This window comes from Epinephelus fuscoguttatus, linkage group LG9 (assembly GCF_011397635.1).
Source record: "Epinephelus fuscoguttatus linkage group LG9, E.fuscoguttatus.final_Chr_v1".
NCBI lineage: Eukaryota > Metazoa > Chordata > Actinopteri > Perciformes > Serranidae > Epinephelus > Epinephelus fuscoguttatus.
This window is the reverse complement of record NC_064760.1, coordinates 37,432,190-37,458,003: the sequence shown is the minus strand read 5'-3', so window position 1 is coordinate 37,458,003 and position 25,814 is coordinate 37,432,190. Positions and strand designations below refer to the sequence as shown.

At 41.5% G+C, this 25,814-nt stretch overlaps 1 protein-coding gene across 4 annotated transcripts in view; it reads right to left on the bottom strand.

Moving 5' to 3' along the window:
* il1rapl2 (interleukin 1 receptor accessory protein-like 2) overlaps positions 1-25,814 on the bottom strand; it is a 574,681-nt gene that overhangs the window by 82,389 nt on the left and 466,478 nt on the right. For all 4 annotated transcript variants that reach the window (XM_049586234.1, XM_049586232.1, XM_049586235.1 and 1 more), the window contains one exon: positions 10,608-10,682. In XM_049586234.1, the coding sequence (XP_049442191.1) occupies positions 10,608-10,682 (75 nt within the window). The remainder of the gene's footprint in view (positions 1-10,607; positions 10,683-25,814) is intronic.

Here is a 25,814-nt window from a genome sequence, read left to right as displayed (position 1 = left end):
AAACAGCCTTTTCACCCTCTTCACCTCGTCTCACTCTGCCTTGCTTTCAGTCTCTCTCCATCAGTCCCTCCTTCTCCATCAAGGTTGCAAACAAAAGCTGTTTACCATATTCATGAAGTTGTCGGATGACAAATGAAAGCGGGGGCAAAAGAAAGAGCAGAACCCATTCTTTATCGTCCTTTCATCGCATATCGATCATCCTTTCACGTGTAATTATTTTCTGAATCCCTTCGATCGTCTCAACTCACAATGTCCCTCTATTCTCTCTGTCTTTCTCTTCAACAGCCTGTTTATATAAAGGAGAGCTCTCTCTCTCTCTGTGTTTGAGTTTGCACATTATGATACTAACAGAAACACCCTGTACTGTATTATGTGGTCTGATGTGTTGTGTGTGTGTGTGTGTGTGTGTGTGTGTGTGCGTGTTATGAGTGAATGGGGAGAGTGATGAAGACATAAAAGGTGTGTATGTGTGCTGACAGTGATAAAGAGCAACTCAGATACTTCCATAATGTGAGTCTTATCAGCAGGTGTGTGTCTGTCCTTAATTCCTACCTCCCTTTCCTAATCCAACCCTTTCTTACTTCCTCCTGGTTTCTTCTTATCTTGGCCCAAATCACCTCTCTTCTTCCCCATCTCTTCCTCTCCTTCAGTCTTTTCCTCCTTTTACCGTTTCCTTGCTAATTTCCTGCCTTCTTTCCCTCCCTTTTCTTCTTTACTGCACCCCTCTCTGAATGTCTCACCCTTTTCCTGCCATTCTTCAATTTGTCCTTCCTTCGGCCCTTCAGTTCGTCTTAATTCTTTTCTTCTCCACTTTGGTCCTCATTTCACCCAACCCTTGTCTTGTTCTCTTCATCCATCTGTCATATGTTCTCCTTTCTTTCTTTCTTTCTTTCTTTCTTTCTTTCTTTCTTTCTTTCTTTCTTTCTTTCTTTCTTTCCTTCCTTTCTGTCTCACCTACCTTCCTTCCATCCTTCCTTTCTTTCTGGCTTTCTTCCTTCCTGCCCTCTTTCCTTTCTTTCTCTCTTTCTTTCTCTCTTTATTTCCTTTCTGTTTGTTTCTGCCTTCCTTCCTTTCTTTCTTTTTCTGATGTTTTTCCTCCCCACTATTTAGTGCCTCCCCCTTAAACAATCTTTGACCTTCTCACTTATTTTCATTTACTTCTAAGCACCAGTTTTTCAGGTTTTATAACGCAAACAAGGTTTTTATCCCTCTTAACTGGGCAAGCAAAAATAAATGAATAAATGGCTGTGTATTATCTGTGTTATTGTTGCAGATAATTTGACACTTGGGAGCCATTGTGCTGCATTATTCTGCTCTGAATTACATGGTTGAGGATGACTAACGACTGCAAACACAACCAGACTCTCTCTCATGGATGAAAATGTGAAATATGGAGACCTTTGTTGCATTCATTTCATCCTGCACCCCTCCCACCTCACGTTATCTCTCTGTGACAGTTTGAAAGGGAATAATGACATGACGCATCACCGTTTTGAGACACATGAATGAAAAGGCTGAATGAGCTGTGAGAGAAAGACAAAGGGACAGTTAGAGATATAGAGAGCGGTGAAGGGGAGACAGGCAGATGGAAGGAAAGTGAGATAGAGGCAGACACCTCACAGGGACAGTGGGAGACAGACGTAGGGAGATAAATATGCTGGGGGAAGAAGAAGACGGAGACAGACGGAGAAAGAGAGACAAGAGGGGAGAAAGAGAAAGAGACAGAAAGCCTGCCTCCTTATCTCACCCTACCTTTCACAGCCAGCCTCATGCTGGCACCTAATACTACTGTGTTTGTGTGTGTGTGTGTGTGTGTGTGTGTGTGTGTGTGTGTGAAAATTTCTGAAAGTATACAGTATGTGCGCATATTTTCCTGTTTCTAAGTTTGGACCATTTTCATCAAAGTTAAATCAGTCTATAATTTCTTTAATTAACTCTCTAATTACGTAGTCACAAATCATAAAACAGTGAATCCATCATGATTTTAATGAGTGCAAGCCAGATAATATCTTCAAACTTTTTTGTTTTGTCCTGCCAACAGTCAGACTCCACAGACATGTTAAATTCAGGGTCATAAAACAGAAAAAAGCAGAAAATTCCTTAAAAATTTAAGAAGCTGGAAGCAGAAGATATTTGACAGTTTTGCTCTATAAAATACTTAAAATATTAACAGAATATCAAAAATAAAATCTCATCAGCTTGATTTAGTGATAAATAGTTTCAGTCCCAGTCTAAAGGTGGTGTTTGCATCCATCCACTCTGTGAATAAATGTGTCAACTACTTCCTGAAGTGTTTTTGTGTGTGCTTGATTTCCATGAAGCTATTTAATCTGGTTAATGCCCACATGTGCAGTATGTTGCCCATTATGTGCTTGTGCCAGTGTGTGTGTGTGTGTGTGTGTGTGTGTGTATGTGTGCATGTGTGTGTGCACTTGTGTGTGTATTATTTCCACAAAGGCTTTTCAATCTCACAGACGACTTGGGGTGTCATCAACAAATCAACATTTACAGCTGAGGTCTGATAGTTACGCCTGCCAGATAGAGTTCATCCACTCACATACACGTGTGCATACATTAAGTCACTAAGGCGCACTAACTAACACATTATCTTATTTGTTTATTATTTACACAGGGTTGTATATGGGACTTATTCTTGGTTGGTTACTGTGACTCTCTGGACTCTTCATGGGTTGCCTGGCAGTAATGACAAGACTCCTTGAGGTTACTGAAGAAAGACCAGTCAAGAAATACAGACCATTCACCAGTGCTGTGCTGATTTTGTGGGGCATGTCTTCAAGTGAAAGTAAAGAGGACCCCTTACACAAAAATGTTTTTGAAATTGTTTTTGTACACCCACAAAGTGCGCCCTGCTGGTGGGCTCCTAAGGCCTAAGTACATGAAGTAAATATAAGTAATTGAGGTGTATTAAGCAGTGTTGGGGGTAACACGTGACAACAGTAACACATTACAGTAATATTATGTTGAGCAGTAACAAAGTAATATAACGCATTACCAACAGGATTTTGGGTAATATTGTTACATCTACAATGTCACATATGGCATGTTTTTTCATTAACCCACACTGCTCCACTTCCGCCAGTGCACCACAGGAAAAAAAATCCCCTGAAGGATACTGTGTGTTTCCATGTCATTACTGACTGCATTATAAAAGGGTGAGTCATGCTGTACTGTGCATTATCATGTTCAGTGTGTTTCCGTTAATACACCTACAATGTCTAAGACACATCCTGTTCTGCTTTTGTGTCCTAAAGTGGGATTTTTACTTGTGTAGCAGACCCTACGCCATAGCCTATGTATGTGGATTACGCCATTGTGAGCATTTATACTTGTGCGGTGGTGAGACTTTGTCGCTCTGCAGTTACACCTCCAAAACACTAGTCGGTGGCAGGGTTTCTAGGAAGTGCTGTAAAGTTTAGTTGATTCAAAACACACACAAAATACACTTTGAACACACATTAGACATGACTTAATAGAGAAAATTTCAAACACAAATACACGAATTGGCCTCACTATAGCTCGCAACATTCACAGACAAAGCACGTCAGGCTACGGCATAGGCTCTACGTCGACGCAGAGCCTTGGCTGTAGGTACAGTGTCAATTCATCGCAGAAGTATAAATTCCGCTTAAGGCTGCTTGAAAGCAGCTGGGATAAGGAGCTGGCCTCCCATTGTTTTTTTCATGTCCTGGTGATCAGCACATCTAGGTGATGCCATCAATGTGCGTTAGTACATATTGGATACGTTTCCATTCACATCCCCTAAAACTGCAGAGCAATGCCAGTCTCCAGTGCTGTTGTTACTGACACACTGGGACAGAGCAGGTGGGTCTTCCAGCTCCGATGTATTAATTTGCGCCCCTCGTAGTGACTAACTTGCAGACCATTCTGTTTGTTGTGCTAACCTTAACATTTGTTTTAATGTTTCAAATCATAAGCTCACACATATTTATCTATATCTCATAATTATTAGACTCTGATCCTCTACCTGCCTGTCTGTCCCCGTGCCCAAGGCTATTGGTTTATTTCAAAAGGTTTAGGCTATTTATTTCTTCTATGTCATCATGCTATTATTGATATAAGCAGGGGATTTTAATACAAAGTGGTAACCACTGTGAATGCATGACTGGGCCAGACGTAATACACTGCAGCTTCTGTGCTTTAATTAACTGCTATGAAACATTAGCCTCATCCATTTACAATGCTTAGGCGTTCTTCTGAGGCTATTTTGGTGAATGCGAAAGTAGTGTAAGAAGTAACTTACTCTACACAGAAAGTAATATTGTAAAGTAACTTATTTCTTTCAAATAAACTTAACTGGTAATATGTAATGCATTACATTTTGAGAGTAACTTGCCCAACACTGGTATTGAGCATGGGAAACTTCTGTCTAAGGTGACTCAAGATCACTTTCTATATTTATCAATTATTTAAACAATAAAGAAAACAATACCACACTGTGAACACTTTAGTGCTCTATAAAATAAATAATAATTCGAAATTGACAACTCTGTACACAAAATTGTGTTTTATGAGTAAATAAAATAATAATCCAAACAATCTGCCCTCTAAGCAACAAAGTCGGCCTTTGTTCAGTTGCAACAATCAGACTTAGTGCAATCTCCTGTCCTCCTCACTTTATTTTCCTGTCTTTCCTTTGCTCTCTTCTCATTTTCATCTTCTCCCTCTTTCTTTTTAAATAGTCATGTACCAATTCTTGTAATTATCTTTTGAAAAAAACTTAAATATTCAGAAATAATATTGTAAACATAACTGTATCTTCCACAACATTGTCCTTGTGTGTTTGAGTAAACTTAAGCATATGTAAAGTTGGATGTATTATTAATGAGTATTATGACAAGGCGTGATTGATGATGACTGATCTGACACATTCCTGACACAACCTTAGGAGGTCCGCTGTTGGCTGATTCTGCTCTTGAGTGAGGGAATGATTGTGGTCCTTATTTTCCAACACCTCTGAGTCACTGTACTCAGAACTTAAGTATCACACCTCAACTTTTCTTATAGTGTCTTTAGCTGCTTAATACAAAGCTTCTCACCTGAACCTTTTACTAGTTTTTTTAGGCATTGGTCAAAATCTAGGATCTTTTTTTTTTTTTAAAGATTATTTTTCTGGGCTTTTTGCCTTTAATTGACAGGACAGTGTGTGAAATGGGGAGACAGAGAGAGAGAGAGAGAGAGAATGGGGACTGACACAGCAAATGGTCGCAGGCCAGACTCGAACTTGCGACCGCTGCAGTGAGGCAATGCCTCTGTACATGGGGCGCCGGTACTATCCACTACTCTACCAACGCCCCAAAAATCTAAGATCATTTTAAAGACAATGTCGTAGAAGTGTTACTTATACTGGCCCAGGTTTCAGGAGGTGTTACACTCAAATAACCACAGCTACCTGCACTGAACCATGCTGAGGTGATAGAGGGAGGGAAGAGTGAACATAGAGGAGTAGATGGACTCTGGGGTCAAACACTGGAAGAGTTTTTGGATCGGAGGGACAGATGAGAGAAACAATTGACAGTCGAGCAATTAGCTGAGCCTCAGTGGCTTTAAATATGACTGACATTTAGGTCTGAGAGCACTGTAAGACAAATTACTGATGTAAAGGATGAACCAGAGTGATTTGTTGAGCATGTGATGAATGAAAGGAACATTTTACATTAGCAGTTATTAAATCAAATTGTGTTTAATTTATCAAGTCATATCACAATTTATCATGCTTCAGTTTATGTGCATTTTCATCAGGCTGGTTCTATATTCACATTAATTTTCACTCTCTTGTCTATATTCATCCGTCAGCTTTGTCAGTTCTATTCTTCTGGCTCACACTGAGAAAAATCGGTGTTTCATTGTTAAAGTCGTGACTAATGAATGAGTTAAATATGCCTCAGATTTGTACTGAATAAACTCTAGATAATGACATTTTCTTTTATGGATTAATCAAATCATTTGTGTCTTGTTTTCAGCCCACGCTGATATTTTCATCTTTTAAGTTTCACTTCTACTCCTCATATTTTTCTGATTGAACACAGTATTGAAGTTCAGAAACTGCAATAATAAGAAACACACAGTAAGACTTCTAATGAATGAATATGACATTTAAATAATATATTTATCGTAAACCATTTTTTAGACTCTCTAAGCTGCTAGCAGAACTGATAGTATTGCGTGTGCATCACACACCTACACACTTCTGACAGCGAATGGTTTTAAAGGCTGAATTTTTTTCAGAGGATGTGCAAATAACTCCTCAAGCACCATTACTCTTTCTTCCTGAACTTTATTTTAAAGACATGTTTAATACTGGTATCATGAATCAATCTTTAATTATAGCTCTTTTTGTTTGTCTGTTGCCTGTAGCTCACATTAGTATAATAACAATGAGCATAATGAATTGTGTTTATAACCCACAGCATTATAGAATAATGAGAAAAGAAGAGGAGAGGGAGGAAGGATGTGGGGTGGTGGAGAGGAAAAGGGAAAAAATCTGAATTAAACAAAGGCGAAAAGAAACAGGAAAGGAAAAGAAGGCACTGGAACCAACAGCTAACAGAGAAGGGAAGAATAAAGGGATGAAGAGAGGAAGAAAAAATGAACAAGTGAGTGTAGAGAGGGAGGAGAGAGTGGAAATAGAGGAAAATGAACAACATAACTGTGGTTGCTGATGTAAATCTCCCCCAGGTTAAAACAAGATGATAATTAAAAATGTACCGCAGGGTCACACTGTGACTGTGTGAGAGAGTGCGTACAGTGTATGTGTGTACATGTGTGTGTCTTACTGTGCAGCTTCTATTGCTGTGTGTATGTGTGTGTATGTGTGTGTGTGTGTGTGTGTCTATGTGTGTGTCTATGTGTGTGTGGTGGGGGTATTGGGGGGGTGAGATTGCAGTGCCCATTAAAAGGTGTCCCTGCTGCAATCAGTGTACAGAGGCCTTAGGGCCTATTTGTTAGTACATCAATCTGGAGTTAATGGAAACACACAACACACAAACACACACTCCTACACACAACCAAACTGCCTACAGTGCTAACATTGTCAGAGAGACTGCTGAACAGCGGGGCACACACATGAAAGCATGAACGTATGCACTTGGAAACACACACACACACACACACACACACACACACACACACACACACACACACACACACACACAGCTGGCAAGGAAGCCAGCCAACTGGGCCTGCAGCAGAACACAACACATACTGTTTAGTACAAGCAAATCCCAGTGAGATCCCTTCAATTTTTTAATTCCTGTCTTATCAGACCTTTCTTGTTGTTGTCAACGCAGCTTATTGTTTTTTGTTCATGTTCTTAGTTGAAGCCTGATTTCCTCTTGCTCTCATGCTACTGCTCACACTGCTAAAATTACATTTTTTGAGCCTGATGTAAGTTGCCAATCCAAACATGCTTCACTCTCCATCTGAAAATCACCCAGTGAAGACGAATCAAAGTGAAAAGACTACATTTGAAAATGTCATGGTTTTGACTATCGGCCAGTTTTCATCAGTAGATAAGGCAGCGCTGTAGCGAGGCCTGTGCGGGCTCTGTAAATGTTTTAGCACAGAGCAAATTGGATTGAGTACATATCTGCTCGTAAGTCACTGTTAATCGCTGACTAGAGGAGATGAAAGAACAAAAACGCAGCAGGACAGGGATGGGTAGAGTGCAGACAGGCTGAGAGTGGGAGGCCAGCAGAGCGCTCACAGAGGCACCATCTTTCTACTGTCTGACCCCAGACACCAAATCCCCACCAGCTCCACACCTGCTGTTCTCTACATGGACCTGACCTCTGACTTCCCTATGGACGGTCCCCACAGGGTCCAGTAAAGAACCACTTTATCAAGATCCCGAGACCAGAGCTAGGCAGTGAGGTGGTTCTGGTATAGCAGCCACAGTCAGAATCCCAGCTCATGTGATACCTTCTGAACAAACTAGACTTTTCCTCTATTATCAAACATTACAAAATACACGACTGCAAAGGTAGCTGAACAACAGTCAGAGGACTGTATCCATTAGAAATACAACAACCCCCATGATTTACTTCCAGTGTCAATGCTGAGTGCCAATGCGGGAAGTAGTCTGACATTTATGTATTACTGAAAGTAAGGGTGTGGAGGTTGGGGTGGTGGATTGTTATGTAGTGAATCTGACTTGGAAGTGGGGAACCTGAGTGTTCTGTCACATACTTGCCATTATATCTGCCTTCTTATTAACAGTAACCATGATCTTTCCCAAACCGTAACCAATTATTTTAGGTGCCCAAACTTAGTCAATATAATCAAGTGTTTTACATGCCTAACTTTGAACATACCCATAACCATGACCTTTTCCAAACCCAATTAATGTTCTTGCCTAGTTGTGATTGCTAATGTGCATTGTGGGCCCACAAATGTAGATGCCTGATTGGAACATTGGAATTAATGGGGCTCCATCTTAGAGCATGGTATCCAGTTCTCTTTGTACATCCAAACTCTTAATACATCGAAGCTCTTCTTTGTTGTCCAGTTAGTTTTAATAAGACAGTCTGACAGTTTGGCTGCATGTGCATGTAAGTGCATTAGGAATGTGTGTATACCACTGGCTAGTTCATTGTTGCTGCTCTGCACTGCACTCACACAGAGATTATTGCTGACATCGGGATAGCATTGTCACGGAAGCCTAGTGCCCACCCTCTGGTTTCCACCCAGGTTAATATCTTCGCTCTGTCAGCACTGTTGCCATTGTTAGCGCTGCATGTTGAGTTAGCTTTGATAGCTGCTAAACGCCAGCTTAGCCATCCCTCGTTGAGCACCCATCCCAGACTCTACATCATAGATATCAGGGCTCGACAGTGCGAGCGTTTCACTCGCATTTGCGACTAAAAACAGGTGTGTGCGAACTGTAAAAAATATTTAGGGGCACATGCACGCATAAAAAAAAAATCAGCCGAAGCAGCCTATATTTTTGTCAATAAAAAAATATGATAATCTAACTGCAAATGTTGGAGGAACTCCAGCCGCCTTCCCTCTTCCCTCTTCCCCGTGTGACATGGTTATGGGCTGTTTTCTAAGCCACTATCGGCACAGTGAATATCTTGCTCGATGCCAAGGGTAGCGGTGCTGCTTTGTCAGGTGTTGCCTCTCCATAGACAAACAATTGGACAGCCAGCCCAAAGTGGTTTTACAGCTGATCATGTGTAGAGGCCTTTAGGGACTGTTTGCCACGGTACCGCTGCTGGACAGGGTGGAAATAAAGCCCTTTTCATACAGAGCGTGCAAAGCGCAGACCTCCACTGACGAACCCATTCATTGTGCATGTGCTACCGTGGTGCAAGAGTCAGCACCGCCAGCCTGCGCTCGAATTGAAATTTTTTTAATTTCACTGCAACGCGCCGTGACGACACCTTGGTGCCGCGTGTCCAATAGCAGAGAAGAGCCTGAAGTAGACCCGAAAGCGGTCACCATGGAGCTGTAGCTCCTGAATGAGCCTAAACTCCCCCAAATCCTGTCCTCTGTGCCCTACCCCGCAGTGGGCGCCGCGAAAGCTCTGTGTGAAAGATGCTTAAGTCCTGCAGAGTTTCAGAGGACCTGGAGAATGTTTTAGGATAGTAATAACATTATATAAGATAATCATATTGCAAAGATAATATATATAAGATAATAACATTAAAGACAAAATTAAATTGTAATACTTTTTCAAAACTTGATGATTTTACCTTTCTGTACATTTTGTATACAAATTCATTAAATAATTTTGCTTGTAAATGTCTATTTGCATCACGTTTATTACAGAAAACACATTATTTGATCAATTTACATTGTGCCCCTAAAGTTCTTTGTGCGCTCCTTACTTTTTCAACTTAGGAGCACATGTGCTCCTTGGGAAAAAAGTTAGCGTCAAGCCCTGGATATGTGCTAATTGTTGCATACACCAGCTTTAGGTGTAGTTAAGCTGTTTTGGCATTTGCTGTTGTGAGCACTTGGTGTCAACAACTTGGTTTCAATGCGGAAAACCTCTTCCTCAGAGCCAATAATGCGTTTGACTTCAGTCAGTTGCCATACACGGAGGAAGACCTGGGTAGTCAGCATGCAAAGTGCCAGCATCAGTACTGAAGAGACATAAGAGAGCTGCACTTACAGGATCATCATGGACAGAAAATCACTGTCATCAAATCTGTGCAGCATTGGCATGGTGAAAGGGGCACCTCTCCCATGCACAGGGTTAAGATGGAATTATAGTTCTGTGTTAAGGAGTTTTGGTTACCCTTTGTAGCCTATTCACATATGCTCCTCTTCAAAATGACTCCCATTAACCCTTTCATCAAGTAAAATACCAGCTTTAGTATTTATTTATGCCTGACAGTCACACTACTGTGGCTCTTGAGCTGTCCATCTCTGTCATGACAGGGAAAAAACTGCAGTGTCCATGGTAGGGTCCCAGTTGGCCACACACATGCTGTGCCATGAAGAAACACCACAGAAAGAGCACTTTGCACCAAAGATAGCGACAGCATTAAAAAAACGAGGACCTTAAGGATTATCACTTTAACAGCAGAATAAAGAGATAGAGAAGAGCTGTTGGTCCTTACCAGGCGTGATTTCTATCACTGTGTCTTGTCTTTCCGGGGGGAAAAGAACCTTGGGAGGCTGAGTGGTCTGGAGAGCTATGAGAGAGAGGGAAAGAGATACAGGAGGAAGGTTCATTATCAGGAGGGTGTGAGAGTTTTGAACTAATGAGCTTTAGTCAGGTGGACATAAATCACCATATTATGGGCTCATGATTCACACATGATAAATCTAAAAATCTAAGAAAACAAAAAGGTAAAGGAGAAAATTCACTTCATTTGTCAATGCACACGTGTTTATCATGTCCATCAAGTATCAATATGTAACACTGGTTTAAACGTCCTTATTTTTGGAAGGAAAGGTTGGAACATTGAGTGTTTCATCCATTCACTGTTGCAATTTGCTGTATATCAAGTTTCAATCAAGCCAAAATAAATTAAACCAACAGCTTTACTTAAATGTACCAGTATTTCTGTCAACTGGATAACAGCACCTGATGTGTTAGTACAAGGACAGACAGAGCTAGAGCAAAACCCAGACAGGCCAGAGAGTTGGAGAGTGACAAATAATAAGGTAAGTCTGAGATCTGAGTTAGCCTGAAAAACGGTTGCAATGTGACTGTAGAGCTACACAGTACACCATTTTCTAAGGAAACCACCCAGAGAGAATGCTGGCCTTTGCTCCACCAATTGATCACTGCCCTGCAGCATCACAAAGCCAAATATAAAGAGTCGCATCGACTCTCACACCTACAAGATGCCGCCTCAGCCACGGAGGCAGCTCAGTGCACAGCTTGTCTCACCTCGTGATTTCTTTTTGTCTCTTTGCAGGTTGACTGCCTCACAGCCTTTCAACTCTGATGACCGGCAGACACTCTCTGCTTCCACCTGAAGCACCTCTCAATTTCAGCTGGCTAGATTCTGAACACCATTGCTCTCTGCTGTGCAACACTTTCCCCCCTCACCACCTCCAGGTTCCTAATAATCCTCTGACGTGTTTCAATGCTCCTATTCTTCTCTGAGGGCTGTGTCACAGCACATGAAATAACACTAAGATTAAGAGGTTGATTTCCGGTGTCTAGCAATTCCTAATGATCATGCAATGATCATCGTCATATACTGATGATTTAGCAAGAAACATGACGTGAATGAAGTTGTGAAGCTGACTAGTATTTCAGTACATACAGTACAGCTTCTGTACATTCCACTAACTAATGAGCGGACACTGTCAAAGATTAAAACTGACACCATGAATAAAAATTGGATTTTGACTTAAGGCAGGACAGCCATGCTAGTGGTGTGACTCTAGAGATGGCAATGACAGTCTGTTGGTTGGTTGGTCCACAGCTTTGGTCCAGCTTGAAATAGCTTAGCATCTACATGATGGCTTACCAATACATGTTGTACAGACATTCATGGTCCCCACTGGATGAATCCTAATGAGGTCAGCGATCTTCTGACTTTTCCTCGAGTGCTTGAAAAAAGATGGAACGCTGCACACTCAGCTCCAAGTAAAAAAGGAATTTTATTTAGGACAACGTTTCGGCACAGGGCCTTTGTCAAGTCTTAACACACATGAGACACCAAAAGGAGTGGCTGATAAAGCCTTCTGTGAGCAATCAGCTCACCTGGTGTACACACCTGGTCTGCATTTGACACTAATCACCTGCATGTTTGACAGCAGAGAAGTGAATAAATCAACTGATGCAAAACTCACATCAGAGATCAAACATCACAATCCATATAAATACAATCCTATCGAAATATCCATTTCAGAGAAGATAAAGGAAGTATGCAATACAGAACATTCTGCACAGGATCCCAATGGACACAAAAAACACAAATTATTCCAAAACAAACACAATATACAATATTTACAAAAAAAAAAGAACAGATCAGCTGCACATCAACCTATAAAAAGGCATCATTAGCAATATAAGCTGTACCTGGTCTCTGTCACTAGAACTGACACTATTTATCTAGAGCAAAAAGTTATAGAAAACATTTCAAATCGTAATCAACATTCAGACCATTTGGTGCCAGAGTGTTCGAATAGTGTATGTAGTGCTACCACGCTGTTGACATTTGTGGTTTTGAGTATCTTGACATCTATTGAAGGGATTGCCAAGGAATTTAGTACAAACACTTATGTCGCACTCAGGATGAATTGTAACAACTTCGGTGATCCCTTGATTTTTCTTCTAGCACAACTATAGGCTGAAGTGTTAATTTGTCAGATACTTTGGTTTACGACTAAATACCTGGAAATACTAATGACATTTCCACCTATCTCAGCTATATTTTGTTTAGAGCTAATTGGTGCTTTTTTCCCAACAAAATTAGCATGTATATGCAGGTTTTTTAAACCTGGGAAGACTTGCTAAAAATAGATGAAAGACTCCTTTCTCATTTCCAGTAGACAAAAGCTATGTACATGGCTCTGCATTTAACTAACTCTCTTTTTTCATGAGAGTGCCAGAAAACAGGGTTATTAAATAGTAGTAAGCAGCATGGAGCCTTGTGAAAATGCTACATGGTTACTTCTTTTTTTTTATTCTGTTACTTATTCAATTTTGCTCTCAAACTTGGTGCAGACAAATTCTGAATGATTTTCAAGTGCTGCTTGGACAGAGAGGGACTCTAACTTATGGTGGCGTGTCATTGCATAGTGAATGTTTGAATGTTTACGTGAATGTTTAGTGTTTCTGTGGCAACATGTGACAGACTACTTTAGCAGCTAGATTTGCCCAACCGTCAACAACAACCCATAAAACCACAATTCGGCATATTTACACATAATAAACCACATCTACCAACAGTTACACCCCTTAAACTCTGAGCTAATGTGTTGTTACCTGTTAGGTTGTCAAAGTGACCATAGACCTGTGACCTAAATATAGCACATAACCAGTCCTCTGCCGACTCTGCCCGGATTGGGAGCACTGAGCACCAGGGGAGTGTTGGTGTTTACACCACTAGTGTAGAAGCTTTGGATCGCATTAACGTTGCTCAATTTTACACCGTACTTAAGGGTCATTCTCACTGCCGCGATACGGAAATGTGGGACGGATTTGTGGAATATTTGCACAGCGCTTTTCCGTGCTCAAACCATACACACAGGCGCGGTATAGACACGGTGCGAAATTTTGCGTTGTTAGGCCCGTTTCCACCGCAGGAACTTCGGGGTAATTTTACGGGGCCGGGGCTGTTGGTGCATGTCTCTGTCCGAGGGACAGAGTTCCGGAACTTTTACGGGGGCTAAACAAGTCCCTGCCTCGGGGTAGGTATTCAGAATGGCCCCGAAAGACTCTTGGCTGGGGCTTGGGGATTACTTGGTGCTGATTGGATATACTCAAGGAGGGATGTGACGTCAACAGAAAGCAACAAAATAGAAGGCATTTTTAAAACACAGCAGAGGAAGATTAGCTTGTTCATATAGCTTTCGCCGCCATGTAAAAAAAACTCACTCAATGGCCCGCGAAAAAATTATTCTTTCCAGCGGATATCTTAGTTACAACATGATTGAGCTAGCAAAGCAGTTTTGTGTTGCTATGTGTGGTATTTATTCAGTTTTGAGAAATCACAATGTCTAGAAAGCATCAGCTGACAGGGACAGCTAACAGCAGCAGCAAAGCTAACATCAGGACATCATCTGTTAAAAGCCTCCCGTTGTCGGATACGACATGAAACTACTCCAGGCCAGTAACAAACCTCAGTGTTACTATATAAAGGTAAGTAAGTACAGTGTTTGCAGGTGCTTCTGCACCTTAAACTGTTTAATTACTCAAATTTTCAGTGTAACATACACTAAGTGTCCCACTGTTACAGTTTTTCTTTTCTTTTCTTTACTTTGCCACCTTGTACTTCAGCTTTCCCCCCCAATAACCACGTCAATGCCTCTATCATTCCATCCCTCTCTCTTTATCTCTGATAAGACTGATAGTTTCATTTGCATTCTGAAGGGACCGCTGCACCCTTTTGAGATTAATGAGACAACCCTTCACCTAGACCTACTCCTCTCCTGTTCTGTCCTCTATTCCTACCCCGTACCTTTCCTTTCCTGTCCTTTCCTCTTTGCTTTGTCACTATGCCTGTAGTTAAGGCTGTATGTTGCAGTATGTGTTGTATTCTTAATCTTAAATTACACGATAGAACATACTGCATGACTTTTCATGGCTTTAAAGGGACAATTCACCCCAACATAAAATTTAGATATATTTCCTCTTACCAGTAGTGCTATTGATCAGTCTAGATTGTTTTGGTGTGAGTTGCAGAGTGCTGGAGATATCGGCCATAGAGATGTCTGCCTTCTCTTGAATATATTGGTACTAGATTGCACTCAGCTTGTGGTGCTCAAAGCGTGAAAAAAAACCCATACAAACTCAACAGCAATGTCTCTTTTCAGAAATCATGTCCCGGTTACTGAAGATAATCCACAGACCTTGCTGTGAGCAGTATTATGTAAGATCTATTTTCTTTCTACCAAACTACATCCATATCTCTACAGCTGACATCTCTAACACTCAGCAGCTCAAATCAAAACAATGTAGGACTAGCACTACAGGTAAGAGGAAAATATGTTTCTTTTTGATGTTGGGTGAAATGTCCCCTTAAGCTGAGTTAAGTGTCAGTGGTGTATTTGCCTGCACCTGCCTGGTATTCTGGGGACGTATTGTGAACTTGGCTGCGACAAAGTGAGAAGGAGACACAGTAGGAGCTACGCCAGTAGTGATTAAGTAGTGGTGCAGTGCGTCTTTCCTACATACATCCGTGTCTTTATTAAGTGACACCCCTAACAGATCCTGATGAAAAGTCTGCAGTACTGTTTTGTGTTTATGTTTGGTCCTTTTGAATTATAAAAAGTCTCTCCAGGAAAAAATATATTTCTAACAATACATGCAATGCATTATTTTGTACCATTTGCACCTTGCTGTACACTTTCTCTAACTGTCTTGTAGTTACACTTAACACCAATGGCTGCAAAATGCGCAAAAATCTGTCACAACACCAGCTGCACCAACGCCATGTGCCATTAATTCACAAGGACAACTCTCTCTGAGAGAGAAGGAAAAGTATGGGTCTGTGTTAACCTGAATAAGAATCTGAATATCAAAAGGTGTATGGTGAATAGATGGTAATGATGGGGTTGCTGTTTACTTTTAGCAGACGGCTTTACAAAGACACACACACGAGCATGCATTTGAGATCTTTGAACTTGTTATAATGCTTGCTTGTCTTGAAAATGTCAGTATGCTGTTGATGTGAAAATATGTGTGCGTGTCTATGTCTACATGTGTGTGGAGAAAGTGCCATTAGCTTAAAGGCACTGGCTGATTTCAACCAAGCAGCTCCAAGAAGTAATGATTCCCAGCAAGTAAACAGGAACCATATCAGCTCTGTTTAATACGCTTTGTAGTTCTACTGTATCTGAGCAACTGTGAAGATAATGCAAAGCCCCAGCTTAATGTGAGAAAAGAAGTTTGCATGCAATGAGACAACAACATTGATTAGACAGCAACTTGAGCCCTTTTTAGATTGGAATAGTGCAAATTTGCAGGAAAGCCCAATCAGTCTTTTTTCAGCATAGGTAGTATAAAAACAAAATCGCGGAGTGTGGAAAAATGCCGCCTACCTACATTTGTTTATACAGAATGTGCCTTTTTCGGGGCAATGGGGGTGTGAGCAAGTAACAAAACGTGTAGCTCAGCGTGTGACGTAACCAGTGACGTGGGAGGGAAGCTGCGGCTGGTCAGTCCTTCGGCGATTCTCTCATAAGTTGGCCGTGTCTTAACTGTTCCCGTCATCTGACGGTTAATGGCCTCTTTGTTTGCGAGGACAAGGAGGGCGCGCAATTCCTTGTCTCCCCAGTTGCTCATCTTTACAGTGTCTGTCATGTTTGCGTTTCCCTCTTGCTACTAGCTGCTCGCTAATTTCTGCTATCAGCTGTTTCCTGTTTATCCACCGCCAGTGTCTCGCATGTGCGGCGTCATCAACAGCTCCTCCCACAAGTCTTCAACAGCCCCTCCCACTGCGGAAGGCCGCCTTGGTCTGTTTAAACTAAAAGGGTTCCGCCAATATGACTACCTTATGAGTGGAAGATTGGGCACCTTGGATCAACTCATCAATCAGTCTCTGTGTGTCTAAACGCTTGCAGCTTGCCGGCAAAATGGTCCAACATTCATGGAAAATCTGGCAGTGTAAAAGGGGCTATAGAGTCATTGTGTGGGTCTTTGTAAATGAATGTTGTGCGACTGTGTGATGTTTAAAAGGATGCCTTAAAGAAGATCGGTGAAGGTGGAGGAAGAGAGGATTGAAGGCTGAAAAATGAAAAGCCAATGCCGGAGTGCCAAAAACTGCAGTGTCTTGAATGGCCACTGGAGCACCCATAGACCCCCATAGAACACCATGTTAAAGCCAAACTTAAGAGCAGGACTAAAAATTTTATATAGCCTGGTACAAAACTGCTTTGGTCTCTGTTACTAATTTCTCCATTCATGACAACTGTGCGGGGGTGAATTTTTATATATCTCACCTATAAAATTTGTATCAAGTATTAAAGTTATGCAAAATTGAGGGGTGTGGCTGCTTGGAGTGACAGGTATCTGCGAGTGTCAGTTCATCCTTGAGTCCAGGTGAAGGTTTGTGCCAAATTTGAAGAAATTCTGTCCAGGTGTTCTTAAGATATAGCATTTATGAGAATATGACAGATGGAAACATAATGCTTCTGGCTGCAGTTGGCGCTGGTGTGGAGGCATAAAAATAACATTTACTGCCAGAGCACATCAGAGGTCACATGTGTATTATTTACGTTTTGACAGTCAGGTGTAGCCACTGCCCACAATACATCCACTGTGTGTCAGTGCAAAGGGCAACTCAGACCTTTTGTGATCTCCATCCTAATTGTGTACACTGGCCAGATAAACTTATGACCAACACCACATTACAAAGACTCAAACTGCAGCTGTCTCAGTGCGATGCTGCTTCATATGCTCTTTGGGTTTTAGATGAGAATTGACCTTTTCCAGTTAGGTAGTGCGGTGCAGTCCAGCACATTAGGTCAGACAGAGCAATAATCACTAGACAGACCTTAGACAGAGTAGTCAAAGTTTGTTTTCCTGTTTATCTCCTACTGCAATCATTGCAGGGGATATAAATCTGGCATTTTCTTGAACTTAAAGGTTTGTGAGTTTGTGTGCATGTGTGTCATCAGATATGAACTTAAATCAGCGCCAGAAAGTTCAGAAAGTGTGAAAGTCACTTGAGTAACTTTTCTCTGATTTAAGAACACGTTGACACTACAGTATCTGAATTTTCCTGATCTGATAATTTCAGCTCACCAGGTGCACCAAGTAGATTAAAACAAATACTGCCTTACTGCAGGCTTTATCTCCACAGATGGAATGAAAACAGTTTGTGTGTCAAACCAAATGTGACCTTTTTTACATTTACAGTTTGAGAGCTCATGACAGTAAGATTCACAACACAAGAAACTTTACAAATGGAATGCAAGAGGACATTTGTTAACATTTAAAGCAGTATTCACAATTTCATCATTTTGTCAGCATGATGTTAATTATTCCTGCTGTGTGGCCTATAATGTTTTGTGCAGCAAATGGACTGACCTCAGCATTTTCATTTTGACCTTTGCTGCTTCCTGCCCAGTGAAACTACCAAACATGCTCATCTGACCTCTGACACATTTGACTTTTTATTTTGCGACCATGGATAGTTTTCAGACCTTATTTGAGATGCATTTTGTAAAAGTAAAAACTCATATAGGCTACCATAGACATTCAGGCGAGCAGATGTAAGTACTGTTGCTCTTTATTCAGCCCAATCGCCAGAAGAAAATGTCAGCATTACAAGTTTCTGTGAACCACAAAATGTTTCACTTGTACATTTCACACATATCATATCAACGTTTTAAAAGTGACGTAGTATTTCTGCTGACAGTGTCAGGAGGTGGAGGGGATGGTGGATGGACCACTGTTCCATACAAGCAAAAGGGTTGTGGTTTAGTGATTCATTGCTGTGCTTCTAGCTGCTTTTTAGGTTTCAATCATGGGTGTTTTGTGGTGACCTGTTGGGGCGAAGGCTGTTTATCAAGTGGCCAAAATCCTGCAATAAGACACTGTGGAAGGAGGTCAACACTGATCTCTGCAACATCCTAGAAAGCATCAGATGCACCACCATGAAGAAGGAGAAAATGGGGGATCTAATCTACGCCTACGCAGTGGAACGGTTCAGAGTTATCGAAGGCAAGCGATCTACTCCGTCAATCCCCACTAAGTCCAGGAGGCAGAAGGAAATAGATTGTCTGGTCAAAGAGAGGAGCCAGCTCAAGAAGCAATGGAGGAAGGCCACAGAGGAGGAGAAGGAGGGCATAAACCTGCTGCAGGAAGAGACTCAGAGTAGACTTGCGACACTGAGGAAAGCTGAAAACCTTCTGAGAAAGCGCAGAAGGAAGGAGCAAACAAGAACATGCTTCTACAAAGATCCCTTCAAAATTGTAAAGTGTCTCTTCACAAAGGAGAAGAGTGGAAGTCTCTCAGTGTCAAAGGCAGACCTGGAGGAACTGAAAAAGTCCTGCACAGACAACCGACACCATGAAGAGGTCACACTCCCACCTAACATGCCACCAGTCAATCCACCAGAGCACCAACTAGACATCAGCCCATCCAGATGGAGTGAAGTAGAGAACACTGTGCATAGAAGGGCCACATCAGCTCCAGGTCCCAATGGAGTCCCATACAGGCTCTACAAAAATGCACCAGATGTCCTGCGATTCCTCTGGAAGCTGATGAAAGTGGTTTGGCAAAAGAAGGAGATACCAACATCCTAGCGGAGAGCCGGAGGAATCCTAATCCTGAAGGAAAAGGACTCCACAGAAATCGGCCAATTCCGCCAGATCAGCCTTCTAAATGTCGAAGGAAAAATCTTCTTCAATGTGGTGTGAGCTCTCACAAACCTTGTCAAGGCCTACTTCCAAGACGTGCAGCTCCGCTTGTCAATGGCAGAACACACCACAGCATGGCAACATCTGGAAGTGGGGGTCACGGCCGGATGCACCATCTGCCCACTGGCCTTTACCATGGCCATGGAGGTGATCATTCGGGCATCGAGATGGGTGGTTGGAGGACAGCAAATAAGACCTGGCCTGAGGCTGCCACCTGTGAGAGCATACATGGATGACCTCACAACACTCAAGGGGAAACTGTCAGACCAGCGCTTTCACATTGGCGATGAGGCTATTCCAACTGTCTCCGAGAAGCCTGTGAAGAGCCTAGGTCAATGGCAGATGCCTCCCTCAAAGACAAAGAGCAAATAGATCAGCTCAGGAAGGACGTAGCCTGTGGCCTGTAGAACATCGACAGAAGCATGCTTCCTGGCAAGCTGAAGCTCTGGTGCATGCAGTTCAGACTACTTCCACGTATCATGTGGCCACTAACCTTTTATGAAGTTCCGATCTCAAAGGTGGAAAAGCTCGAGAGACTGGTCAGCTCATATGCAAGGAAGTGGCTTGACCTTCCCAAGTGCCTCAGCAGTATTAGGCTCTATGGCAAGGGAATGTTAGACCTGCCCATTTCCAGTCTATCAGAGGAGTACAAGTGTACCAAAGTAAGACTGGAGATGATGCTACTGGATTCGAGTGATCTATTTGTAGCCCAAGCTGCCCCCATCCTGACTACCGAAAGGAAGTGGACTCCACTGACTGCAACATAGCAGGCAAAGGCAGCACTAAAGCACAAGGACATTGTTGGCCGAGTGCAGCAGGGGAGGAGTGGTCTTGGTCTTGAGGACAGAACAATGCTCCATAACGCTACTAATGGTCTAGAGAGTGCCTTTAAAGAAAAACTTTTTAAAGAAGAGACGACATATTCGTTCTTTTTTAAATGAAAAGGTGAATTAATTAGCAACACATGCATCCTTTTGCTCCTACAGGCTTGGGTGGTCATGTATGACCAGTAGCTTCTGATTCTAGCTATCTTTAGGTAGTAAGACACTGCCTCACTGACATCACTGTGTCAGTTTGCTGACTTTCAGACACTTGATGCAATGTATTAATGTATTGCAGATAAAACATAATTGTGTAAGCTGGCAACTCAATGTACAGTTGGGTACTTAAATGTATAACAGAGCAACCATACTTTTGATATGGACAATCCTATCTTAACTAGTAGTCAAATATTGTGGTGGAGTAAAAACTGCCAACTCAATTTCCCTTGAGAGAAAGAGAAAAATAAAAGTAGCATCAAAATAATCAATTCAGGTACAAGAGCCTCAAAACTGTACTCAGAAGAATTTGAGTATTTTCGGCATTTTCAACTTGAACTAAACTACATTGTCAGCCTTTCTGTTCTCTAAAAACAAAGTGAGAAATGTGTATATTGTACGCTGTTCAGTGTGCATAATCAGATATAATATATTCTGTATATCAAATTGATTTGACCTTTTAGGGAAATATGAAATGTCTGGCGGAGCAGAGAAGCTAGAGACATTTATGTTTAGTCCTGATACATTTAGACTTGTATGTCATGCCCTATTCACAGTAAGACTCATTTATTCCTGTCAGAAACCACTCTAGCTTTTTTGGGTGGAAATCGGCCACTCTGATGGTAGAATCCTGAGGGAAATTAAACTAATTTCACTGGTTTGGTGCAAAGCGAATAGCCAGATGCTTCTCCTTAGGAATGCTCGGCAACAGTGTCCTATTAGTGAATCCTGAGTGAAGCTCTGATGTTAAACACATAAATAAACCAGTCATTTCTTCAACCAGCCAAAAAATCATTTAGTTGCTGTTTTCGCTCTCCTTGTATGTCTGTCACTTCTCTCTGTATCCCTCACATCTTTAATCTTTTCATCACTTTATCTCTCCTTTGCTTTCTAAATCTCCCTTTTCCCCATTTCAGTTGTTTTTTGTTCCTTTTTAAAAACGGAGAACCTTGAAAGCAGCAAAACAGAATGATGGGTGCTAAAATATTTGAAAAAGCTGTGCCTGTTTAACATCTTACAAGTAATTTCCCACATCATAGTATGCATGTGTGTGTGCATGTACATATCTTTTACATTTGTTTTTGTGTTTGGTTTTGTGAATGATTTGCTTCCTCTAAATGGATGGGTAGTTTACATGTCATTAAAAACTTTCACTTTCAGAGGTGTGTGTGTGGGTGTGTCTCTTTATGTGTGTGTACTTTGTGGGCCTGTGCTGTGAGTTATGGAATGAATGCAAGAATGTACCCACAGATATGCAAACATGCTTGTGTGTGAAAATGAGTGTGCTGTGCATACATGTATGTGCATATCCACGTGTCTGCATACATGTTTATATCCATGACACTGTGTGTGTGTGTGTGTGTGTGTGTGTGTGTGTGTGTGTGTGTGTGTGTGAGTATACACGTGTCATGTACACATGTTTATCTCCATGTTTCTGTTTGAGTTGTGAGTCAGCTGAAGTGAGTTGTCTCCCTTTGTAAATGATGGGCGTATACGTCAGTAATGTTTTCGAGAGTTTGTTCAGTTAACTGCCTCACTCATTGCATAATGAGAACATGGATACACAGTCACTAATGTGTTTGTGTAGATAATCAGCTCTTGTGTGTCACTTTGAGTATGTAACACAAGTGGCAACCAGAAAACAGAGGACTTTAATGTTCCTCTCCACCTGATACAGCTGGGACAACCTGTAATCTGTGTAAAAATATTGTAGACTTCTTTGAACTCGACCTTTATTTGACCTCAACAACACACCTTTAAATGTTCGGGGTTGCATCTTGCACAGTTGTAACTAGGACATTAACAGAAAAGTCGATTTGTCGACATGTCGACGTTGGTGGCACAAGTTGACACCCCTTGGGAGGAGTCGACAAGTCGTGTGTTTTTTCCCTCTCTCTCTCTGTGTGTTTGTGTATGGAATGCAATCGCTGCCTCTGATTGTCTTACACTGATACTTTATCCTTGACTAAGTGAACATACTCAGGCGTACTATAAGCGGAGCAGACTCCGCGAGGAATGTCTGCAGTCATTCGGGCTTTCATAGTCGAGCGCACTTCCGCGTTGTAGTTTCCTGTAACAATGTCCGAGAAAAATCCCCGTGATGTGAAAAATACATGCCGAGCAGTCACTGGTGCGCGGAGCAGAGTCTGCGCGGTCGTAAAATCTGAGCTTTGCATGCACAGGGCTTGCGGACGTCCGCTTTGAGTCCGTGCGGACCTCCGCAGAGTCCGTTCCGCATATGTTCTGCCCGAATATGTTCGGGCCTTCAGACACACGTCACATGTGTGGAGATACTTCACTTTCCTCCACCGTGTCAATGTGATGACGTCATCAAATGACTTGTCAACTCGACTTCGACTTTATTGACAGATAAGTCGACCTAAAAAAATCAAAGTCGTTAATGCCCTAGTTGTAACACTATTAGAGTTACAAAATCTGTCCATAGAAAGACAGACAGACAGACAGACAGACATATAAACAGCTTGCAAAGTACTCAAACCCACTTCCATGGCAGTTCCAGCTACAATTGGTGTCACTAGGACCACATTATGCCATGATAACACACACAGACCCTTAATGTGAAAAAAAAAAAAATACCAGCCATCAGAAGGTTGTCACAGCTGGTAAGAAAGCAAAGAAACAACCTGTTTAACTGAAAACACTTATTGCCAACATAGTCCCAAGACATTAGAGGACACAAGACAGAAAACAAATTTCTAAGTTCAAAACAGGATTGACTCAGTTTTACCCAGACGTACTGAATGCTTGTAGCAACTCTCTATTACATTCAAACTCATTACTGTGTTCTAAATCTCACTGACACCATTTCCAGATACCAGAATCATTGGTATACAACAAAAGCTTGCATTTCACAGAAGCTGGCATATCATTTATATGTACACAGGAAATAAAAGCTGCCCTAACACAGAGCCTTGTGGCACCCCACATGTAATATTTCTATAGATTTGGAAATAGCCCTTCAACACTACATAACAGACTTGAGTTCCTCCGATAAGAAGTAAACAACTTTACTCTGACTGTAACTTTGACACCAGTACTGAATGATTCACTGTGTCAAAGTGATTCTGCAAATTCAGCCTGATCACGCCAACCTAAACTGTGAGGACTGACCTTTCAGTAACAAAAAGTTGTCACTGGCCTAAAATGTGTTGTTTTGGAGCTTAAATGCCATGAATGCAATGCTGTTGTTGTCACTAGGGTGTTACAATTTTGGAACTCTTGTAGGTTAGGAAGAGTATTTTCATCAACTGTCACATCCATCATTTTCAAGCAAAACCAGCAAAGTAAGCCCTAATAATTAACTGATGCCACATAGTGTGTGGCTTGAGAGTTACGCTTAGCAACCTTATGGTAAGCCCAGAGCTTGTTATCAGTTACTGTTACATACTAACATATTAGCATTGAGCTCTGGTGCCGACCAGCGGAGGAATGGACAACTTTAATAACTAGTTATTTTGTAGATTCCAGTTATTAATATAAAATAAAAATTGACTTATAAATCATGATGCCATATTACAGATTAAACTACTCAGCTGTATGTAATTAAAATGAGCTCCACCGTGATTATAATCCAATAAAATATATGTGAAATGTGTTATTCTGCATAATAAGTACTTTTACTTTTGGTACTTTGAGTATAATTTGATGCTAGTATTTTTGGTAGCACAGTGGTGCAATGGTTATCATTGTCACCTCACAGCAAGAGGGTTCCTGGTTCAATCCCAGGAAGGAGCCCTTCTCTGCAGAGTTTGCATGTTCTCCCCGTGTCAGTGTGGGTTTTCTGCGGGTACTCCAGCTTCCTCCCACAGTTCAAAGACATGCACGTTAGGTTAATTGGTGACTCTAACTTGGCTGTAGGTGTGAATGTGAGCGTGAATGTTGTCTGCCTTTATGTGTCAGCCCTGCGATAGTCTGGTGACCTGTCCAGGGTGTATCCCGCCTCTCGCCCAATGTCAGCTGGGATAGGCTCCAGCCCCTCTGCGACCCAAAACAGAATAAGCGGTTATGGAAAATGAATGAATGAATAATATTTTTGTACTTTTCCTTAAGTAAGTTAAGTAAGTTAGTTTTTAATGCAGGGCATTTACTTGAAACAGAGTATTTTTAAACACTGAAAATGCTACTTTTACTTTTATTAAAAATCTGAGTACTTCTTTTCTGCTGGTGCCAACAACCTAAATACGGATAACTTTGATGCTTGTTATTATTGTAAAAAAAAAAAAGTCTGATCTTCTGAAACAATGGTGTACCCCTTTAATGCTATTACAAAGCAGACATAAACATCCTTCAATCATCCTTCCTCCAACAGCTACTTAGAAAATGTGAAGGGTGAATCATTCTGGACTGCGGGAAAAAAAAAATAAATAAAAAAAAGCCTTGGAAAAACAGAAAGCTGAATCATAGCAGCGATGATGCAAGTCCAGCTTTATGGTAATGTCATTATGATGATCTGGTGTTGTGTGAAATATACATAGGCCTATTTCTGATGCAACAACAACTCCTTGGAGATAGCTAGAGCCCGAGGGTGGAACACACTGTGTAAAGCAAGTGCGTGTGAGATCGATGGGCTTTAATGTGAGCCTGGTGCATGTGCTGAGGTGGGGGAAACATTAAACCAAAGTACACCTCTCTCTTTACATACACACACACACACACACACACACACACACACACACACGCACACACACACACACACACACAGTTGTAGGTATTGTAGATCATTATCACTGATGCCATCTGCTTCGGAGCAATGCCACACTGGAGGGACACCCTGACAGAGGAAACGAGCGCTCTCCCTTAACTCTGCACATAGAGCTGAATGATTAAAGACATAAATTAAAAATGAAGGGCTCCGTAGGGAGGGGAGGAAGTTTGCAGTGGAAGAAGAACAACACTTGATGAGCTCGGATGTGACAGCTACCAGGTGAACAAATTTAACTGGCCTAAAATGTTTTGAGAGTTTGTAACATAGCAATATAATATCATATTGCAAGGTCTTATACACAGAATATCACCTGGTTATGTATTTGGTTTGTTAAAGGTGAGGTGTTTTAGCCGAAAATTAAAGTATAAATCAAGTAGCGGGAGGATGTCAATGGTTGTTCTTGATGTCTTAATATTCTTTATATTATGAGAAAAGGGGGTAATTATGTGACTTATTTCCTTCCACTGGACAGTTTTGGAAACATTCCTGAGTTTTCAAACTGCTATTAAAGC